Source organism: Lepidochelys kempii, chromosome 1, assembly GCF_965140285.1.
Source record: "Lepidochelys kempii isolate rLepKem1 chromosome 1, rLepKem1.hap1, whole genome shotgun sequence".
NCBI classification, from domain to species: domain Eukaryota; kingdom Metazoa; phylum Chordata; order Testudines; family Cheloniidae; genus Lepidochelys; species Lepidochelys kempii.
The window spans coordinates 63,154,313-63,175,206 of record NC_136380.1 but is presented as its reverse complement, the minus strand read 5'-3'; the positions used below and the strand labels follow the sequence as shown (position 1 = coordinate 63,175,206).

Below are 20,894 nucleotides of genomic sequence, written 5' to 3'. Positions count from 1 at the left end.
ATGAGAGTTGGAGCTGGATTCTCTTCTGGCTCATGTATTATCAACAGAGTTGTTAAAGTCCTTTAATTGAAGGACCAAATTTTTGTCTCTATTATATTATGCAATCCTGGTGTATTCTAACACAGATGTTCCACAGATTTAAATGAGGGTATAATTTGAATAACATGGAGTTGCACAGGTATAACTAATAGCAGAATCTGGTCTGTATGAGAAGAAAAATATCCAGCTTGATTTTCAGAGCTTCAGGGTGAGTTTGCACTCGACAGTTAGAGAAGCCATCTACTTTTACTTGCAAACTGAGAAGATTTTTTTTTTTTTAATCATGAAAACAATAAATGTGATACCCCGCAAACCAATTAATAGATTTGTCAAAATAGAATTGCACTTCAAGTAAAACCCAAGAACAGTTTTCAAAAACAATGTCGGAAATTAGTTGATTCCCAAAATACAGAATTTGGGAAAGATTTAGCTCACAGAGATTAAAGTCTAAAAACATAAGCTTAGTTAAATCCTCTTCATACACAGTCCCCCCAGAGGCCAGATGATTTTACAGTTAGACGCTCCTTCTATTTTGCTTCTGTAGCTATAGAAGAGAACAGTGTTCGTGATCTTTGTAGTATTGGGGAGTGGGGTCTGTTTGTAAAGGGGTCGAGGGAAGAAACCACTTGTTACATTTGTAGGGCAGAGGGTCTGGGAATGGCTGAAATAGGTTGTTGGCTCAAAGATGAGTCTAGCCATGGGGCATTTGTATTGTATCTTGGGCTAATGAAGTAAAATGCAAGTTAACTGCTAGAAAACTGCTTAGAAAACAATTGGATATTGTGTTGTACTGATGTTCAGTTAACACTAAACTGCTGATGGGACTGGGATAAAATGGGCACATGTGGGTGATAAATAAATTTCTTGAGAAGCATAATCTCGAGGATTGCGCACAGAACCGGAAATCTAGAAGTCCTGAGTTCTAATCCCAAATCTAGCTGCTCTGTGACTTCAGTCACATCACTTAACTTGTCTGCCTTAAATTTTTGAACTGTAAAATGAAAATAATAATGCTATATCTCAAAAGTGTTGAAAATTCATTAATAAGTGTGTCATTCAGTGTTGTTTACATGCTCATAGCACTGGTACAACACCGTATAAGTAATAATGTCTTTTCCAATAAGATGACTATGGTATTGTACTGTAATGACATGTACTTTTTAATAGATAATGAAACCAAAACTGTTTGGCTGTTTGATAATATTTAACTAGTTAATCTAAAATAATAGCAAAGACATGAAATCTTTTGGCACATTATTTGCACCCAGTTTACCAAGTGATCCAGATCACTCTGTCCTGTCCTCATTATTTATCACTCCTCCAATTTTTGTGTCATCTGCAAACTTCATCAATGATTATTTTGTTTTCTTCCAGGTCATTGATAAGAATGTTAAATAGCATATGGCCAAGAACTGATCCCTGCTGTTACAGTTACATTTTAAACCCTATCCGTTAGACAGTTTTTAATCCATTTAACACTTGCCATGTTAATTTTATATCATTCTATTTTTTTAATCGCAGTGTCGTGTGGTACTAAGACAAAGTATGTTATGTCCGTAATAGGTATATTATCACAATTCCAAACCTGCAGAAACAGCGCAGAAATTTGCTGTTTTTGGCTTAATTGACTTGTGACTTGCTAGTTGGCTAGTTTTTGGCTTGTTTGTAGCTTGTTGCTTTTTTTTTTTTTGGATCGGCTCCAATGGGGGGCAAAGGGGGGAAAGAGGGGTGCACAGAGGGCCCACCACACTCCCAGACTGCACGCTGCGGGGATCTAGTCACATAGAGTGTTGGCTTGTTTTGGCCTTATTTTGAAATGGGATTAGTTTGATTTTTGGCATATTGTGGAAGTTGGGGTGCTTATTTACCACGTGAAGGTTGGCAACTGTGTATATTATATCGCTCAAACTTGTAATCTCATCAAAAAAAGATATTAAGGTAGTTTGACAGGATCTGTATTCTATAAACCCATGCTGATTTGCATTAATTACATTACCCTCCTTTAATTCTTTATTAGAGTCCCATATCAGTTGCTTCATTATCTAGCCCAGGATTGATGTCAGGCTGATGAAAATCAGCCAAGTCATTCTGTTCACCCTTTTAAAAAATTGGCACATTTAGCTTCCTTCCAGTCTACTGGAGCTTCCCTAGTGCTCCAAGATGTATTGAAAATCAACATTAATGTTCCAGCAAGCTCCTCAGCCAGATCTTTTAAAACTCTTGGATGCATGTTATATGGAGCTGCCAATTTAAAAATGTCTAACTTTAGTAGCTTCTGTTTAACATTTCCCAGAGATACTAGTAGAAGGGAAAAGTGTTATCACTGTATGATGAGACTGTATCATCTGTTTTTCCTCAAATACAGAAAATTAATATTTATTGAATACTTCTGCCTTCTCTGCATTATTATTGATAATTCTACCATTGTCAGGATTCTTTTTGTTCCTTATTGTCCTTGTCTCTGCTGGCTTTAGAGTTCTCCTGTGTCCCTTTGCTTCCCTTAGCAGTTTTCTACAGTCCTTAGCTTCTGTATGATCTATATTCATTACTATCAACTTCTGCTTTCTTCTATTTGTTATATATTTTTAATTAGGAAAAATATATTAATTTTAAGGATAAGTTAAATACTGGAACAGGATACCAAGGAAGGTTGTGGAATTCCTGTTGTTGGAGGTTTATAGAACAAACACCTGACGGGGATGATCTAGATATTCTTAATCCTGCCTCAGTGTAAGGGGTTCGACTAGATGATTTCTTGAGGTCATTTCCAGCCCTACATTCTATTGTTCCCTGATGAGCAGGGTGATTAGAATGTTAATTTAATATGTATGATTGCATTTCAACATAAGGTAAACTGAACAAGTTTGATTAAAAAACAACTTGTGCTGGATTCTTTTTTTTAGTATCTTTAGAACCTTTCAGTCCAAACTGCATTCATTCAAAACTATTTGAATTTTATAAATGCGGTTTCTTCAAATATAGTATCCTGTTGTGAGTAATGGAGATAGAAAAGTTTCAGAGTAGCAGCCATGTTCGTCTGTATTCGCAAAATGAAAAGGAGTACTTGTGGCAAATTGGTTAGTCTCTAAGGTGCCACAAGTACTCCTTTTCTTTTTGGAGATAGAAAAATTGCAGTACAAATCTATGCATATTGGCTGAATTGAAGAGACATTATCAACTTTAATGTTTTATGAAAATAGCACCTCATTTAGCAGATCTGCTTTTTGTATATATTCTGCCTGCTTATCTGACAGTCTTTTATTAGCTTTAACTCCTATTAGCACTGCATAACCAGTAGAATTATTAGAAAGTGAGATTCGAAAGTGAGCTGAATTCTCTTTTGACTTGATTATCAACATAATTATTAACCAAGGTCCAATTTCAGCATCTTTATTACTAGTGATGTGTGACAGAAAAATAATAGCTTGACTTTCAGCATCCAGGTTCAGTTTGTTTATTATGTAAATACTTAAATATTTTCTTAGATTAAATTTGCATATTATAAACACACTGCATATGGACAAATTGGAGAAAGTGCAGAGAAGAGCAACAAAAATGATTAAAGGTCTAGAAAACATGACCTCTGAGGGAAGATAGAAAAAATTGGGTTTGTCTGGAGAAGACTGAGTGGGGGACATAAGTTTTCAAGTACATAAGAGATTGTTACAAGGAGGAGGGAGAAAAATTGTTCTTGTTAACCTCTGAAGGAGCAATGGATTTTAAACCACCCTTCCAGCAATTTAAGTTGGACATTAGGAAAAACTTCCTAACCGTCAGGGTAGTTAAACAGTGGAATAAATTGCCTAGGGAGAGTGTGGAATCTCTGTCATTGGAGATTTTTGAGAGCAGATTAGACAAAACACTTGTCAGGAATGGTCTAGATAATACTTAATCCTGCCTTGAGCGCAGGGGACTGGACTGGATGACTTCTTGAGGTTTTATGATTCTAAGAGACTGGAGAAGGAGTATAGGACTGGCAGATAGCATGGAGGATAGATAGGACAGATAGGATGAACAGCCAAGAGAGGTAAACAGACTGTCTGAGCAAGGAGACTGGGTAAAGGGAGTTGTGGTGGGAGAGAGTGCAAGTGGGACTTTCTGAGCAAGGATATTAGGACTAGGCGTGGGGAGTGGGAGGGACTGGGAGTGAGGGAGATTGGGACTTGAACAGTGAGCCTGGAGGGACTGGCTAGACAAGGAGATTGGGATTGGGGTGTAAGCCTGAGGAGTGGAGATGGGACAAGGAGTCTGAAGTGGGGAAGAGACAGGACTGGGTCTGGGACAGGTTGATGGGAATGAGGCAGAAGGAGTTAAGCTTGTGGGGGATGGGCAAAATAGTCTGGGGCTCCTAAAGCACATTCCCTCCAGAGCCTGGAATAGAACCCCAAATTCCTGAGTGTCACTATTGCTCTGCTGTCACTGAATAGCTGTGAAGCCCACTGGCAAAGTGTGACTCATCTCTAATGCTGGTCCACAGAGGATCACAACCTACTACCGTTGTCAGTTACTAAGTTAGCTCAAGTAATAGAGGTTTGTGTGGTGGATCTAAATTTTCCAGCTCTGCTGATGACCCATGTGGGACCCAATATGAATGCCACATGATGGAATCTCTGGTGGCTTTTTTTAGTTAGCTTTTTACAAAACCTAGGAAATTATCATAGAATCATAGAATATCAGGGTTGGAAGGGACCTCAGGAGGTCATCTAGTCCAACCCCCTGCTCAAAGCAGGACCAATCCCCAATTTTTGCCCCAGATCCCTAATTGGCCTCCTCAAGGATTGAACTCACAATCCTGGGTTTAGCAGGCCAATGCTCAAACCACTGAGCTATCCCTCCGCCCCCATTATATAACCTCCCCCCGCCCCGAAAAAAAACCCTCTCCCTCACATTATGGGAATATTAGATTGCAAAATCAAGCATTCCAAACTTAGAAATGCCAAAGTTAATGTTGCCTGTGCAACCTTAATTCAGCTGCCTTGTGCTTATGTGTTACAATGCCATCTTTAAATTACATACTGTTTTTTTCCCACAGAATAATTTCTTGCCTCATTCAGTGCACAAGATGGACCTGTTCTGGGGATGAATCGAGATTGTGTAGTGAAGGAGGCTATTGTCTATAGGACTCCTGCCTCGTATGTTCCAGAAGTTGGAAGGCATGGAGTGAATGAGGCAGGGGATTGCAGGAAGAGAAAGAATGGTCTCCTGGCTAAGGCAGTTGAATGCTACCCTGGAGATTCCTTTTCCATCTGTAAAATGGGGATAGTTATATCCCCTCATCTTACTGTGTATGTGTGTGTGTGTAATTCATTAATGTTTGTGAAGCACTAAGATACTATAGTGATGAATGTCATAGAAGAGCCCATGAGGAAATGAATAGTTCTGTCTTCACAGCAGGGTTTGTAATAATAATATGTGGTAAATATAGAACAGTGAGACTAAAACAAAATATTAAATAGCTGCTAATTAAATGAGCACTGTCCTGTGCACTAAATGAGGCCTGGTCCTGTGGCTAAAATAGTATGTGATCATGTAATTAAAGATATCCTAATGCCTATACAACCTTAATTTTGCCTCCTGGTGCATATTCAACTGTAATTTTGGCATTTCTTAACTTTTTTGTTTATTTGACTTTACAACCTTAATAATCTTTGTAATGTAGATTTTGTAGCATCTGAGATGGTGGTAATATATTTGAAGTCTGAGTAGTGGTTACCAAGGTAAACAACATCAAATTCTGCAGATCTTGGATTTTTGCAGAATAGATGCCTGTATCACAGCTTTGAACTTTAATATTAAACTGATGTGTGACTCTTATTTTAGTAAATATTTTAGCATCACTTGTATTAAAATCTGTATAGTACATCCCCAAACAAAAAACTATGTTAAAATGGGATTAAGATTGAGATTGTGTCATGGTTACAGGCTAGCTATCCCCGTTGTGGTCGCTGAGTGCATACTCTGACTTTTACCTATCTTAGGATGGAATCTCATGATTTTTCCACTCCTAGACTGGGACATATTGGATACCAATTGCTTACACCCTGCAGCTGTGACTGGTTTTCAGGCACTTGAGTTTCTTTCCTTGGGGAATTAGTGACCATTGAGATTGACCAAGAGCCTTCCTGAAACAGTATTTTTATTTAGAATTTGGAACAAAACATTAGATGAGACTTTTTTCCTCTAATCTTATGATTCAAAACAAACTGTTAGATAGGCTTTCCTCGTAAATGATTGGAGCAAAACAGAATCAATGTATATTCTCCTAGCAAGGCCATTTCTTCTGATCTTGATGAGAACAGTATGAAGCTTTACTTTAAATAGAGTCATTACACTTTTCAGTTCTAAGCAGCTTTCTCTATAATTAGAAAGCCAGGAGACTCTTTCTGGATCCTGTATTTCATAATGTTTGTATGCTTGTTTTACAGATCACATTTCTAAGTTTTGCTGGAGAGACAGATGCTGCTCATATGCAGGTAATATATACACAGGATAATGACTTTGTCTCCAGCACTTGAATTATAACTGAGATATTTCATGTTTTTGGTGCAGGAGCCCTAATACTTATTTTACTTCAAGAATGTGTCTTGGAACATGCTTTTTAAAATTAATGGTGTGTTTTAAACATTGTAATTAACAGTTTTAAATTTTTTTATTTTTGTATGACCTCCAGTGTTTTGTATTCATTTGGAATATAGAACCCTGGAAAATCTTAAACTTCCGTTGTCTCCTGAAAAGGTGTAACTTTTTTTTTTGTTAACTTGAGTGCCAGCCTTGGGTCTGTGCTTTTTTGAAATACCCGTGGCCAGATCTTAAGACATTCTTAGGAGAGTTATATACACTCTTGTTTTAAAAACAAGAACTGCGTAACAAAAGTATGATGACTGTTTCATGCAACTTTAAAGAATATTAGGAATTTAACCCTCTCTCATCTGTGTTTAGTCTCAGGCCTGGTTTAACTTTAGAAGTGAGGATAAATCAGTGCTACTTTGTATGTGAACACTCTTGTAAACGATAGGTGCAAGCTAAAGTGATATCAGACAAGTTTAAAACAACGCAAGAAACTCCAGGCACACAATTGTACTAGTTTAACTAAATCTGTTTAACAACTTACCTTTCATAAAATACATGCACGTTCTGTGTTGACAAGCCCTTAAACTACTTTGTAGTTCTCTCTCCTCTAGTTCTCCAGGTGTATAGATCGTATATTAAACTACTTTGCGATTCATGCTTTCCTCCTTCCCAGCATGTTCTAGGTCATATCAAAGTAGAACTTTTGACTACTGTGCAGTTAGTTTTACAAATAATTGAGAAATATGATTTTCTTGTAATTTGAAGTAGAGTGGTGTGAAATAAATATTAGAAGTATCACTGAGCTGTTGATTTTATTACTACATCATGGTTAATTTTTAAATTATTTTGGTTTCAGGGTGTCAGTATTTGCATTTAAGCATGTGCAATAAAGTGTAAAAGAGAATCAGGAGCCATAAAACTTATCTTGTGCCTTTTAGACATTTTACGCGTGTGTGTGTGTTTTCTTGTAATGGAAAATATAGATGTGTCTTAGAAAACCACACCAAAGAGGGTGCTGATGAGGTCATGAACCTCAAAATGACTTATCCCTTCGACAACTAATATAAAGCACGAGGTGTATGGTGGAAGGTGTTAGTCATTAAATATAGAGGCTTTCCTAGTTAACGGTCCATTGGTATTTAAAAGCAAAAGGATAAATACTGTGAGTCAAATTGTGCTCAGACTAGCATTCAGTGACAAGTACGCTAAGGGTGATATGAAAATAATCACTTTACAGATATTGTTCTAAGTACACAGGTCCAAACCTTGGACTCTCTACTTGAGGTTGCACAAAGAATTCTGTTTACTAAGAGAAAGCTGGGCCCACTGTGTTCAGTAATTTATATTGGATTAAGCATAATATTAAAAATGTCTCCATATTTATATTATGTAAGAAGTAAGCAATATAATATTAAACACTCATTTTTTTGGGCATATTTATTTTAGGTAAACAAAATTCCATGTTGACCAAGATCCTAGTTAAACATAAACCTGAACTGATTATTTTTAAAAAATATTCTGCTAAGATACAAACCTGATAATGGTGAACGTACAGCATGTGGAGATTACCAGATGGAAACCGTTGCATGCAAATATTCCCTCTCTGTGTTTACATACCTGCTGTGATGTTCTCTTGCTCTTTACTGCTCCCAAGACTCTCCTTGGTGCTTTTAAAGGTTTCCCTGAGTCTTGAGAGGCAGCAATATTCTATTTCTTCTGGTAGCAGTATCTTGAGATTTGAATTAGAACTCTGTTGTAAACTAGCCCTTAAAGCAGGATTCCAATTTGGTGTGGGAATATAATTGGAAAACTGAAGGGAAAGAGAGTGGTGATTTTGACAGACTTAGAGGCTGGCGATATTTATTTAACTTTCTAGTGCTCCAGATCAAAAAGTTTCCGTACCATTAACATATTAGTTTTTTGCTTAGTGTGTGAATTTGTGTTTGAATTAGGGATTGGCTGCTGTTTCTGTAGAGCTCCCCGATGTTTTGAAATCGCTCCATTTCTGCAGTCTAAATGAAAATGAAGTTATTTTTCTGAAGGATATAAATAAACCCATGGAAACCAGCAATGTCCCTAAACATCAGGTAATATTCCTAATCCTTTTTATATGCTACACAGAATATTAATGTTTTTTGCAGTTTCTTCATCTTTCAGATGTGTGTTACAAAGTAATCCTGGCAATAACCTTGCTGGGTATTGCTACTTTTTTAATGCGTTTTGAAACTGTGTGTGTTCCATAAGTGCTATGGTATTTTTAGTGTTGTAGCTGTGTTAGTCCCAGGATATTAAAGAGACAAGGTGAGTGAAGTAATATATTTTTTGTTGGACAAACTTCTGTTGGTGAAAGACACACGCCTTCGAGCTTACATAGAGTTTACACAGAGCTCACCCACCTTGTCTGATGGTATTTTTAATATTATTAATAGTGGTATAAATATTATACTGACTAAAGACATTCCTGCTGCAATTTATGAAATATTAAGACATGCAAGGTACTTTATCATAGGTTCTTTCCTCTCTCCTTCCTAGTCTAGGAAGATATTCTGCTGTGGAAGCCATAAGCACTGAACTAGGCAACAGCAAATTGTGCAGGAAAATGCTTCAAAAGATGCAGTAGTCAAATGTGCTAGGAACAAGTCCCTGTGGGGCCTTTTTTCCCTTCCTTTTCACCATTCAAAAGTCTGAGTCTTGGATGCCCAAGGGGGAAAAAAAATGGAGACGTCCCCAAAGTGAACCACAGCTGGCTGTGTTGAACATGGCTGAGCATCAGCAGGCTTGCCTGACAGTGAGCATGCAGTGAAACCTGCTGAACTACATGCTCAGCTGCCCTCTGTAAAATGCCTGTGTGCTCATCCAGTAGTCCACATGCCTCTGCTCCCCACACCATAGTCCCTTTGTACTGGCATTTGGAAGGAAGATGAAACTGGTTGAGTGAGGCCTGGTCTACTCCAGAGAGTTAGGTCGACGTAAGGCGTGTCATGTCAGCCTAATTCTGTAAGCGTCTGCACTAAAATGTTGCTCCCGCCAACGTAAGTCATCCGCTGTGCTGACTTAATAACTCCACCTCTGAGAGGTGTAGTGTTTAAGTTGATGTAATTAGGTTGACTGCGGTGTCCTACTAGTGAGGATGCACACAACCGACAGAAGGAGCATAGGGTGGACATTAAAAATCTAATTAATTACTGTAGTGGCTGAATGTCGACTTATGTCGACTAAATTTTGTGGTGTAGACATGCCCTTAGTCTTCTCAACTCTTCTCAGATGTAGTGCTATTCCTCTGTCAAACAACAGGGGAGAGAAGTTACAGGATAGGTTAGTTGCTCCCAACACTTAGTACTTCCCATTTCCTCTCTAAATGTCAGTGAAGATAGCTAGAATTAGTTAAAACTGTTTTGACTAATAATGTATAATGAAGTAATTGTATTACTTGCAGGAGAAAAACTACGTAGAACAAACCAGCAGGGTTTGTTTTTTTGGTTTTTTTAGTGTAGCGATTTATTCATTTTAAAGAACTCCTATATTCACAATGTACTTAGAGGATAAGAGTGGCCTCTAAACCCTCTCAAAACTTGGCTCTAGTGATGTAGGATAAATCACTTAACTTCTTTACTTCACTTTCCTCATCTGTAAAATGGAGTTTTGTTTGTAATATTCATTAAATACTTAAATTATTGTTATACCTTTTAAATTACAGTACTATTAACAAATGTCTTTAAAGAGACAATTTCACTACAGTTTATGTCCTTGACCTGTGCTCTTGTTGTTCTTGCCATTTTAAATGATTTCACGTTTACATTATAGATGAAAGTATGTTATTGAGAACACTCTTTTGTCATCTTGTTTTTCTTTCTCAAGATTCACCTTTCTGGAGTACTTTGTGTGATGAGATTGTCTCCTTCGTTGCCAAGGATCAAAGTTGATTCTGTATTTACCTTACTGAGCAAATATGCTACTGGTGTAAGATATACAATGGAAGTATACTCATTACAGAAACATGAAACAGAGATGTCCCATGCAGAGGATGATGACACTAATCAGTCAGTGTCTTCAATTGAGGATGATTTTGTCACTGCTTTTGAGCATTTAGATGAAGATGAGACTTCAAAGATACAAAATGCTGGTTAGTTTTCATGTCCTGTTGAAATAGATTGCAGAGCTCATTTGTGGCAATTTAGGCTAAAGGGGGATTTTCATGCTGTGGTAAACTACATGAAACCCATATCGAATTGTTTTTTGCTAATTACTGTCATACAAGACCCCTTAAAAACCAAACAAACAAAAAAACCCAGAATAATTGGAGATTTCACAATTCTTTCCACAGCAGCAGAATGACATAAAGCAAAGGTTTTGACTCCGTGTCAGATCCAGAAAAAGTAGAATCTGTGATATGAAGGCAAGAGCTCTTAGACCTATTCACTTCGCACTCCTCATCGGTACCCAGCCTGGGCTGGGGAAGCTAATGATCCAACCAGTGGACCAAATTCCGTGATGAATCCTGGCCATGTGCCACCTGAGGCACATTGCGCATTTGCTAAGAAGACGACCTGCAGTAGTAGGAGAACGATCATTGACATAATAAAGTGCTTATGGAATACTTTATTCTTTAAAATTTTCTCTAATCTTAAAAGACCCTCTAACCTATTGTAATAATTACAAATCCCAGATACTGCTGTCAAAATCAATTACCTAGTTTGCTATTTTAGTCTCTTTTTATTTTTAAAGTATTTTCTTTTTCTTTTTAGGCACAACCTATACTACTCAGAACCACCGGGATGCTGCTTCACAGACCATCCCTGCTCATTGTTTAGAAGCTATTGACTCAAAGATCATTGTTAGCTCTGGGCATCGAAAATCATCTGCCAAATCTTCTGCTTCTCTGATAAATATCTTGGGACTTAAAGAACTGTCCTCATCTGTAAAGAATTCAGTCACAACCTCTATTTCTGATCCTTGGATACAGAGGAGTTTTTACAAGCCATGTAATTCTTCTGATCAACGTGTTAATGTTTTGCATAAAACATTGTTTTCTTCCTCTCCTGCTGAATCATCTGAGTCAGATTGTTCCAGCCCTAGCCCTGTTATCTTCTTAGATGAAGAAGGGTATCAAAAAAGTTTGAAGGCAAAACTTCAGCTACCAAAAATTCCAGTAGTGAAAGATGGTATAGAGGACTCAGACTCAGAAGTAAGTGAATTTTTTGATAGTTTTGATCAGTTTGATGAACTGGAACAGACTTTGGAAAGTACTTGTAAACTTATAAGGGATCCCATCCTTGGTAATCAACCCCAGAAGAGAAAGATTGCCCTTGAACAGTTGTATTCTAAAACTACTAATAATAATTGTATTCTAAATCCTCAAAAATTCAAGTTTGATCGTCCCACTCTTCCAGCCAACGTAAGGAAGCCAACTCCTCGTAAACCAGAATCGCCCTATAGCAGCCTCTTTGATGTTCCAGACTCCCCTCGGCCAGTGAAAACAGGAGAAGACAATGGAGGTTTGTTCAGCCCTATAAGATCATCAGCTTTCAGCCCACTGGGGAGCTGTGCTTCAACTGAATGTCTTTGTCGGATGGATATCAATGGAGATGGGCTTAATCAAAATCATGATACACTTTATAGTGAATATTCAGATTATGGAAACAATGTTTCATTTGAAATACTGGGTTCTGTTTTTCATTCTCAGTCTACATCACTACAGAAACATGTTGAAAACATTTCCAGTCTTAATAGGATTGTCTCAAAAGAGGAAAAAGGTCAAATTGTAGAATTCCAGAGGAAAACTTCTGAAAAAGAGGCAGATAAGAAAGTTAAGTCTAAACACAAATCACTAATGATTAAAGACAGCATACAAAAATTTGCAACAGAACTGGTTGAAAAAAGTTTTGGTAGTGCATTTAAAGACTTACAAAAAGGAGTTTCTTCATGCACCAATGCACTGTGTCACTTGGCTGCTAGATTGACTTCTTCAGTCTTTCAAATGGCTTTTTATGAGATTGGAAGGCGGCGAGCCTTATCACTGAAGGAACGTGCAATTAATGGGCTAGCAAGCTTTTTGGTCAGTGAAGCTATAACAAGTGCTTTAAAAGAACTGCGATATGTAAAGAAACAAATATTTACTAACACAGTTGCAAAATTTGCAGCAGATCTCACTGAGGAGCTTATTTTTGAGGGAATCATGGAAGTTTGCCAGTTTTCACATCCATCAACACCAACGACTGCACAGGATTGGGCCTTTGATTATGAAGACAAAGTGGTGAGATCATATGCTAAAGATTTGTCTGAATCCGTCATTCAGGAAGCTTTCATTGAATTATCCCAGGTTGATGTGACCTTCACAACGCAAGCAGCAATTAGTGTTTCCATGGACAACATAAAATATGTAAGTGCAGAAAGTACATTGCAGTCAACACAGACTACCCCTGCTTTTCCTAATTTTCATGATAGTGCACTTTTAGCATTGAATCCAATACAAGAAACTGGAAAAGACTATACTGTACAACAAGCCTTGTTTTGTACTTCTGGTGTTGTAAGTTCAATACCAGTGCCCTTAGCTGGAACAGCATTTTGCCAACATCAGACTTCATCTGATGTTCATAAGGCAAAAGTATGGACTTGTCCGACAGCAGATGGCAGTCTGAAAGTGTACAAAGACTCTACACAGCCATATTTTACAACAAAAAAGAGAGAAGAGGAAGTGGCTTCTCTTAGAAATATTTACCTTACTGCAGATCACAGTGAAAGTACTGAAAATAGTGTGCAATGTTTTTGTAACCAGAATGATTTCACACCAACAAACAATAATCCTGGAGCGAATAATATTTCAGAATTAACAACTGGACCCACAAGCATCAACAGTTTCTCTGGAACAATGGTAGATATGATAGTAAATGAGGCTTATGAAGCAATAACTTCATCCAGGATTACCAGAACAGTGGAGGAATATACAGATTTTGTAACTAGAAAAACACCTCGTTGGCAGTGTGTTAGTGGAGATATCCATAAGAATACTTTTGCTGATCATTTGTCCAAGTATATTGTAAAACAGTCTGTAGATGAAACTAAATCTACATTCTCCCACACAAGTGAGACTGTAGAATGTAATGGAGGCTTACAGACGAACACAGATAACTGTAAAAAAGAACTGAGTAGTGCAGTAAAGAAACAAGAATCTGAGAAACACAGATTTGTTCCTATAATTGTGGAACCGCAACAGTTGCCTTTGAATAACCTACCTAAATTTCTTATTACTTCAGATGACTCTGCTCAGTGTTTACTTTCAGTACCTACAGATTGTGTTCAGGAACGTAAAGGACATGAAGTACGTAGATTTTCTTCAAGCACTCCACCTCCTTGTCCCACTGTGACTCTTGCTAGGTGTAATGTAGAAGAGTTTACTGATTCAGGAAGCAGTTCAATAAAATCCCAAAGTAAACCATTGAAAACACATGATATGCAAAAAACAACACCAGGTCCTTCAGCTTTTGGGCAGGAGAGCTGTTTTCTACATGCAAGTAACCTTTCTTTGGTGATGTTTGGCTGTGAAGATTCTTTGCAGATGGAAGATAAATCAAGCGTCAGAGATGGAAATGTCTGTGCAGTACCTGATACACCACCACCAACTCCTTTAGTACCATCTCAGACTAGTTCTGAACGGAATCTAAGGAAGCTAACCAAGAAACTCAAGGGAGAATTAGCAAAGGAGTTTGCACCTATGACACCACCTTCTACACCTTATAACTCATCTGCTGCTGCCTTATCTGCAACTGAACATGATTCTTTGGAAAAGGAAGAGTTTATGCTGAAACTCATGCGATCACTTTCTGAAGAAGTTGAAAGCAGTGAAGACGAAGAACACTCTGAAATGCTTGTGGAGAAAACTGAACATTCAGAGAAAACAGTACAGTATGCTGATCATTTGGCTGGTCATATCATTTCTGTGGCAACTGAAATGGCTGCTTCCCATTTAGATGATAAAACAATTAAAAGAGAAGCTGACAGACACTACCAGTTAAATGCACAAAACAAAATATGTGGGTATACTGCCTTTATAAATATCCCAGAAGAAACTTTACATTCGTTGTGGAATTATGCAGGTGATATGGCTGGAAAGGTTATCAATGAGGCTAAGAAGATGATAAAATCAAGGCATTGCAAGCTGCTGAGGTTGAAGAGGGTTAACTGTCATGTAGATTGTCTTTCTCTCAGAAAAGATGATAGAGACTGTAGATCAAAAGAGAGCTGGTGTCCGGTAGTAAACCAGTGGTCCAGAGAGGTAGATTCATCCGTACTTCCTTTACCTCAGAGTTTAGGAACAACAGGTCTGACTTGCAGGTATCCAAGCTGCGAGAGTGTGACCGATGAATATGCAGATCACATCATCCGAGTTCTGAAAAGGGAAGGTGGCAACAGTGAGTTAATAATGGATCAGTATGCTAGTAGACTTGCTTACAGATCTATAAAATCAGGCTTACAACAAGCTGCCAGGAAAATCAGACTGACATACAACAGAAGAATATTTCCTGTACAGAAAACACAGGTAAATGGTAGGCATGAGCTGTTCAAAATATTGAACAAAGATATGGATACAAAATGGCAAATGAAAAGTAGTGTTCATAGGTGTGGTGGCCAAGACTGTGAAATAAACAATGTACACAGAACTGAAGGTACAGAGTTGTTACATTTTTCTGAATCCCTTGCTCATCATATAACATGTGATGTCAGAAGAAAACTGAAAATGTCAGCCATTTGCTTGCCAAAATCCTTAACAGATTCCTGTCTGTATAGAAAATCTAAATTTGATGAAGCCTCAGGGGACCTCCTTAAAACAACACTTTCTAAAACAGTTCTTCCTTTCTCACAAAAACATAAACTATATCATAGTACAGGCAGTTTAAATGAATATGGCTACCGAGAAGGCATCATTCAAGCTATAGAAGAGTATGCCAGAAAAGTAGTGGATGACACCTTAGAAATGAGTTTGGAGTCTGCTGTTCTCCAGCCTGCTGAAAACAGGAAAAATGGGGATAGATTCACTTACACAGAAAAGTTGTCTCCATTTTCTGGAACAGCCTGCAGATACTGTAGTATGAAGGAATATCAGTGTTGTACTGGAAGTTCATCTCCTCACCTGCCTGGACAAGAGCCCCTCCCTAGAATCAGGCAGATCCCCAATTCAGGGTTGGGTGGTGCCTGTCAAAAATCAAGAATTTTTCATCTTGATATTCCTAAAATTCACATTGACATGGAACAGAAGACAGTATTTTCTGAGAAGGTGGTTGGTTCAGCTATTGAGAAAGCAGAGAGAGAGATGAGTAACACAAGTCTGACAGCTGATAGTGGTATTGGACACGGTGGAGTCAGCTTTGCAGAAAGCCTCACTACAGAAATAATGACTTCAGCTATGACTAATATTGGTCAGGCTGTTAACATAAGGTAACATTACATTCTCTCCCTCTTATTCTCTTTCTGTTGTTACCAGAAAACAGCACCCACTTTGCTTAATTCATTAATCTAAACATTTATATGGTCAGAAGCACTGTTTGCCACAATTACATTCTGAAAATATAATTTTAAATTTGGAATTATGTTTGGAATTTTTTAATAATAATCTTGTTAGTTACAGGAGCTCAGTGCAAACCAGTTTATAGCCTACTTTAGAATATACCTATGCTCTGATGGGTGACTCTGGTAAATGGGATTCCGTAATTTTTCTCTAATGTCCTGATCATAGTGTTTTATCAGTGATATAAATTACTGGAATTTAGTTGACAATTCAGTTGATCTGTGAGCCACAGTATAATCAAATTGTGTCTATAGCTGCATTAGCTCTGAAGTACTGACTTACAGAATCTGAGACTTGCAGTGCACACCAAGAGCAAATGTATTACATTAAGTAGGTGTTGTCTTTTACATAGTCTGTTTTGATTGTAATTGCACTTTAACACTGTGTTAATTTCTGGAAGAAAAAAAACTGTGTATATTTGAAAATAGAAATATGAAATGAATATTAAATAAAAATGATTTTATTTTTATATATGATTTTAGTTGATAAAGGATTATTAAAGCAGACAACTAGAAACTGGTTTGCAGGCTCTTGCTACATTGCTGATAAGGACTAATGTATTAAAAGTCCTTAAACTATACCATATTTTTAGGTATATTCAAAGAAATGAATATCTTTAAATATCTTGATAGAAGATGGCATAGAATGTGGTTGAATTAGTAAATGAGAAGGTACATTAACAACTAGTTCTTAATGAAAATAGACTTTACAAAGATCAGAGTGACTTCAAATAACACCATTTTCATGTCCAAGTGCAAGACCTACCTAGCTCTTCAGCGTAGTTTTTCACTGAGTAATAATAGCAATGTATTTCTCTCATCATAGCCTTGGAGTGGGATCTCCTTGGTAATAAACTGTTTTATTTGCTTGACTCTAGATGGTGTGGTAATGTATAATGTAAATACCTGGATATGTTAACATAGTGTGGTGGTGCCTAATGGCTCCAACCAGGTTACTCCCAGTTTTTCAAGGCAAAATTATGTGTATAAACACATAATAAATTGTGGTCTCTGCCCTGAAGAGCTTATATTCTAAAAGAGAGATCTTTAATTCTCTCACAGAACTGCTACCAAAACTCAAGGAAATTTTCCTCTCCTTTTTTTGATTGCCTTCTAGTATAGACCTTCCACTAAAAGTTCCCTGTAGCATATAAAGATAGAAGACTGAGAATTCACATTACTTGGTCCTTGTACTTACGTTGTTTGGAATCCTTATTCAGAATACATGTAATATTAAATGAGAATATACCTTATAAATAAAGTGCTCTTGAGTTCTTATACTGTTGATGTCAGAAATGTCAGTTTTCAGCAAGAGGTTCAGAAATGCAGCATTTTAATCAAAACTTCATGTAAAGCTTCAAGTTTAATTATGGTGCTGAGAGTCGAAGGGAATGATGGATTGGGGAAGCAGCTGTGCCCCAGTGCAGTAGTGTCAGAGGGAGACATTATGGCTCTATAAGATATACAGACTCCAAAGGTTGCTGTGAGAAGCATATTCATCATTTGTACTTACTACACAGTATAGTAAGACACACACTTTTTATACCGTGTAGTAAGTACAAATGATGAATATGCTTCTCACAGCAACCTTTTGCCTCCTAGCACTCACCTAATGGTACTAGCTAATGTTGTGGAAAAGGACTCTTGCCACACCTCAGAACCACATAGCCCATTTAAAATGTGAAGTGTTGCCTGTAGTACAATCGTGGTCATCTTTGTACTTTGTGAACACAGCAGCCGTATTACAACTTTTCCTTGGAAGGAGTAGTGAGCAGATAGGACTTCCTGTACCCTCTAGCCATAGCACAGCTGCACATGGGCAGCCACAATATGTCCCTAAGAGTAGTTTATATGCACTTGCCAGGCAAATTTTCAGACTGAACCACTTTGCAAAATGACCACAGTTTTCTTTTGTGTTGTTAGAATGGACCTGATGAAGGGTTTTAGAAATACCTTTAATGCAAATGAAGCCAGCTCACTTGATTTGGTTCTAGGTATTGAAAGTCTTGTGCAGAGGGGAAAAGTCTATAAATAAATGGATATGCCTATTTTTTCTGAAACAGGGAGACAACGCTAGGACATTTTTTTTCTAATTAGAGAGGGCTATAGGTGGCATTTTAAGCATCATGTTGTCTACCCTTGTGCAGTTCTGTATGACAGGGGGCTTAAAATGCCAGTGACTGTGTTAGCCCTGATGGAGCTGAATTGGTCAGAGCAACACTGGGAAATTTTAGCTATCATTTTGTATTGCAGACAAGCCCAAAGATGCCAGGTCCTCCCTGTGTAGGTGTAGTCACTGTAGTAAATGTGAGGTCTACAAGACTGAACTGCTATGCCAATGCTGGAATGCTACAAACTAGTTTTTCAAATTAGGGTTTGTATCCATGCTACTACCCAACTTCCCCAGTGAAAGATGGTCCTAAGTGGTGCTCCCAGACTTGAATCTCCTTACAAAAGTGTAATGTATAGTCTCTGAGAATTGTAAATCCAAATTGCAAATCCAAAAGGGAATAGTTGAGTCAGCTGACAAATGTTCCCTGCTTTGCAGGAGACTTAATACCTCTGAAGAATCATTAAATTAGGCTAAGTGAATTTTTGCAGAACAATGTGAAATATACCACCAGTAATGCTGTCATCTTAATTTTTGTTTAGTTCTATGGGAAGAGAAGGATTTCACTCAGCTGAATCTGTAGTTAGCCAGCAGATGAGTCTCAGTATTGGTGATGATAGCACTGGCAGCTGGTCCAATCTAAGCTTTGAAGATGAACATCCCGATGAGAGCAGCAGTTTTCTTCACCTCAGTGACAGGTAACTGTAAACACTTTTATCTGCTTACACAATCACCTCAATGTATGTTGAGCTGGTTTAGCTTTCTCTCTTTCATCAGAAAGCTTTATTTTCCATTGATCAGAAAGATGCGTTTTCACTAAAATTGGCTTCAGCATTATTATGTTTAAATCAGTGTTGCCCTTCAGAAGGGGATTTTTCTAGTGTGAATTCACATTCATACCGATACAAATTGTATATTAATAGTTACGGTATGAATTTTAAACTCTCATGGCAAGAAATCAGGTTACAGTTTTTATAATAATGTTGACATGCCATGAGTGTAATCTAAGTATTGTATGTATTTAATGACAGTATATTAATATACTAATTTTAAAAGCAACACAGGAGTGCTAAATGCAATGTATATCTAACATGGCATGGATAACATGAATACAGTAACTTTTTTATTTTCTTAATTTTTAATGCTTAAGTTCTTGATCATCAAGATTTTGTGTATTAATTTGCCTGTTTTTACCAAAAATAAATAAATAACCAGCCCCAAAACAGAAGAAACCAAACAAAAAACCCAAGAAAAATTCAGAGCATGTAAGGCTTGAAGAGCTTACACATCCATTGGATTTGTTGATTGAATTTATAAATTCTTTCAAAGGAAAATTATTGAGCTTGGAGAGCTTATAACCTTTGTTGCTTGTAAGCTCTGTTGCTTAGTTATATAACTGACCCTTACACTGATTTATAAACTCTTCAGGATAGAGGCTCCCTCCTGCAGAGCTCATTTGCTCCACAGGAGAATTAAGATTTCAGTAGAGAATCCATTTTATCTGCAAAGATACTAATTAGTATGTTAATGTAGAGCTTCAGTTAGTATAGTAGCTCCAACATTAGTAAAAATTTCCACTGTACATGTATTGTGACGGGGCAAGGCCAGATGGCTATAGAAAAGTAGTGGGAGATAGATATATTAGCTCCAGGCTAAACAAATCCCTGGTACCAGGTTAAGTGAAATGGAAGCTGCTCCAGGTCAATTAAGACACCTGGGGCCAATTAAGAACTTTCCAGAAGGCAGGGAGAATCCTAGGTTGATCGGGACACCTGAAGCCAATCAGGGGCTGGCTGAAACTAGTTAAAAAGCCTCACAGCCAGTCAGGTGGGTGTGCATGTCAGGAGCTGTGGGAGGAAGTTGCGCTGTTGGAGAGGCTGAGTAGTACACACCATATCAGGTACAAGGAAGGAGGCCCTGAGGTAAGGGTGAAATGGAGCTTGAGGAAGTGAGGGCTGCTGTGGGGGAAGTAGCCCAGGGAATTGTACATGTCATGTTTCTAAAAGGTCAGCTACCATAGCTGATACTATTAGGGTCCCTGGGCTGGAGCCCGGAGTAGAGGGTGGGCCCGGGCTCCCCCCTCCCACCTTTGCCCCATGATTAATCACTGAGACTGGGAGACAACAGAGACTGTGCAAGGAAGGATAACTTCTCCTCACCTCCCTTGCTGGCTTATGATGAAAGTGGCTCAGTAGACTGTGACCCTTGTCTCTAGAGAGAGAAGGGTTATGTGGAGGGTCACAGTGAGCCTCTGAGGCTAGCGAAATCCGCCAGGAAACGCGGGATCCACGGAGGCAAGGACAGAGCTTTGTCACAGTATATAATTGACTTAATTTTTTTAACAATAACGTAAGGGTTTCATCCTTACTGAGGACTAGTTAACATGAACATTTCAGATCATAGTTTTATCTGTTTTTTTGTTTTGTTTTGTTTTAGTTGTAAGAGCAAAAGTATATCTCAGGGTACTTAAATTTGGGGAAAGTATGAGGTTTTTTTCACCTTTCATAAAGTATAAGAAGGGGAACTTTTTTTTTTTCTTTTCCTCTTCAAACTTTCCTTAGAACTCCATCTGTAGGTTGGGGCTAACCTATGCATGTAAAATTTCAGCTGGAAA

General features: G+C 37.8%; 1 protein-coding gene across 11 annotated transcripts in view; it reads left to right on the top strand.

Moving 5' to 3' along the window:
- Positions 1 to 20,894, top strand: part of AKAP11 (A-kinase anchoring protein 11) — a 63,837-nt gene that overhangs the window by 17,665 nt on the left and 25,278 nt on the right. For 10 of the 11 annotated variants that reach the window (XR_012159124.2, XM_073345553.1, XM_073345542.1 and 7 more), the window contains 5 exons: positions 6,465 to 6,512; positions 8,562 to 8,696; positions 10,468 to 10,732; positions 11,355 to 16,041; positions 18,823 to 18,978. Coding sequence is in view for 10 of the 11 variants with exons in the window: in XM_073345553.1 (XP_073201654.1) it covers positions 6,465 to 6,512; positions 8,562 to 8,696; positions 10,468 to 10,732; positions 11,355 to 16,041; positions 18,823 to 18,978 (5,291 nt within the window). In the remaining variant the exon portion in view is untranslated. The other variant, XM_073345629.1, reaches the window with a different exon arrangement.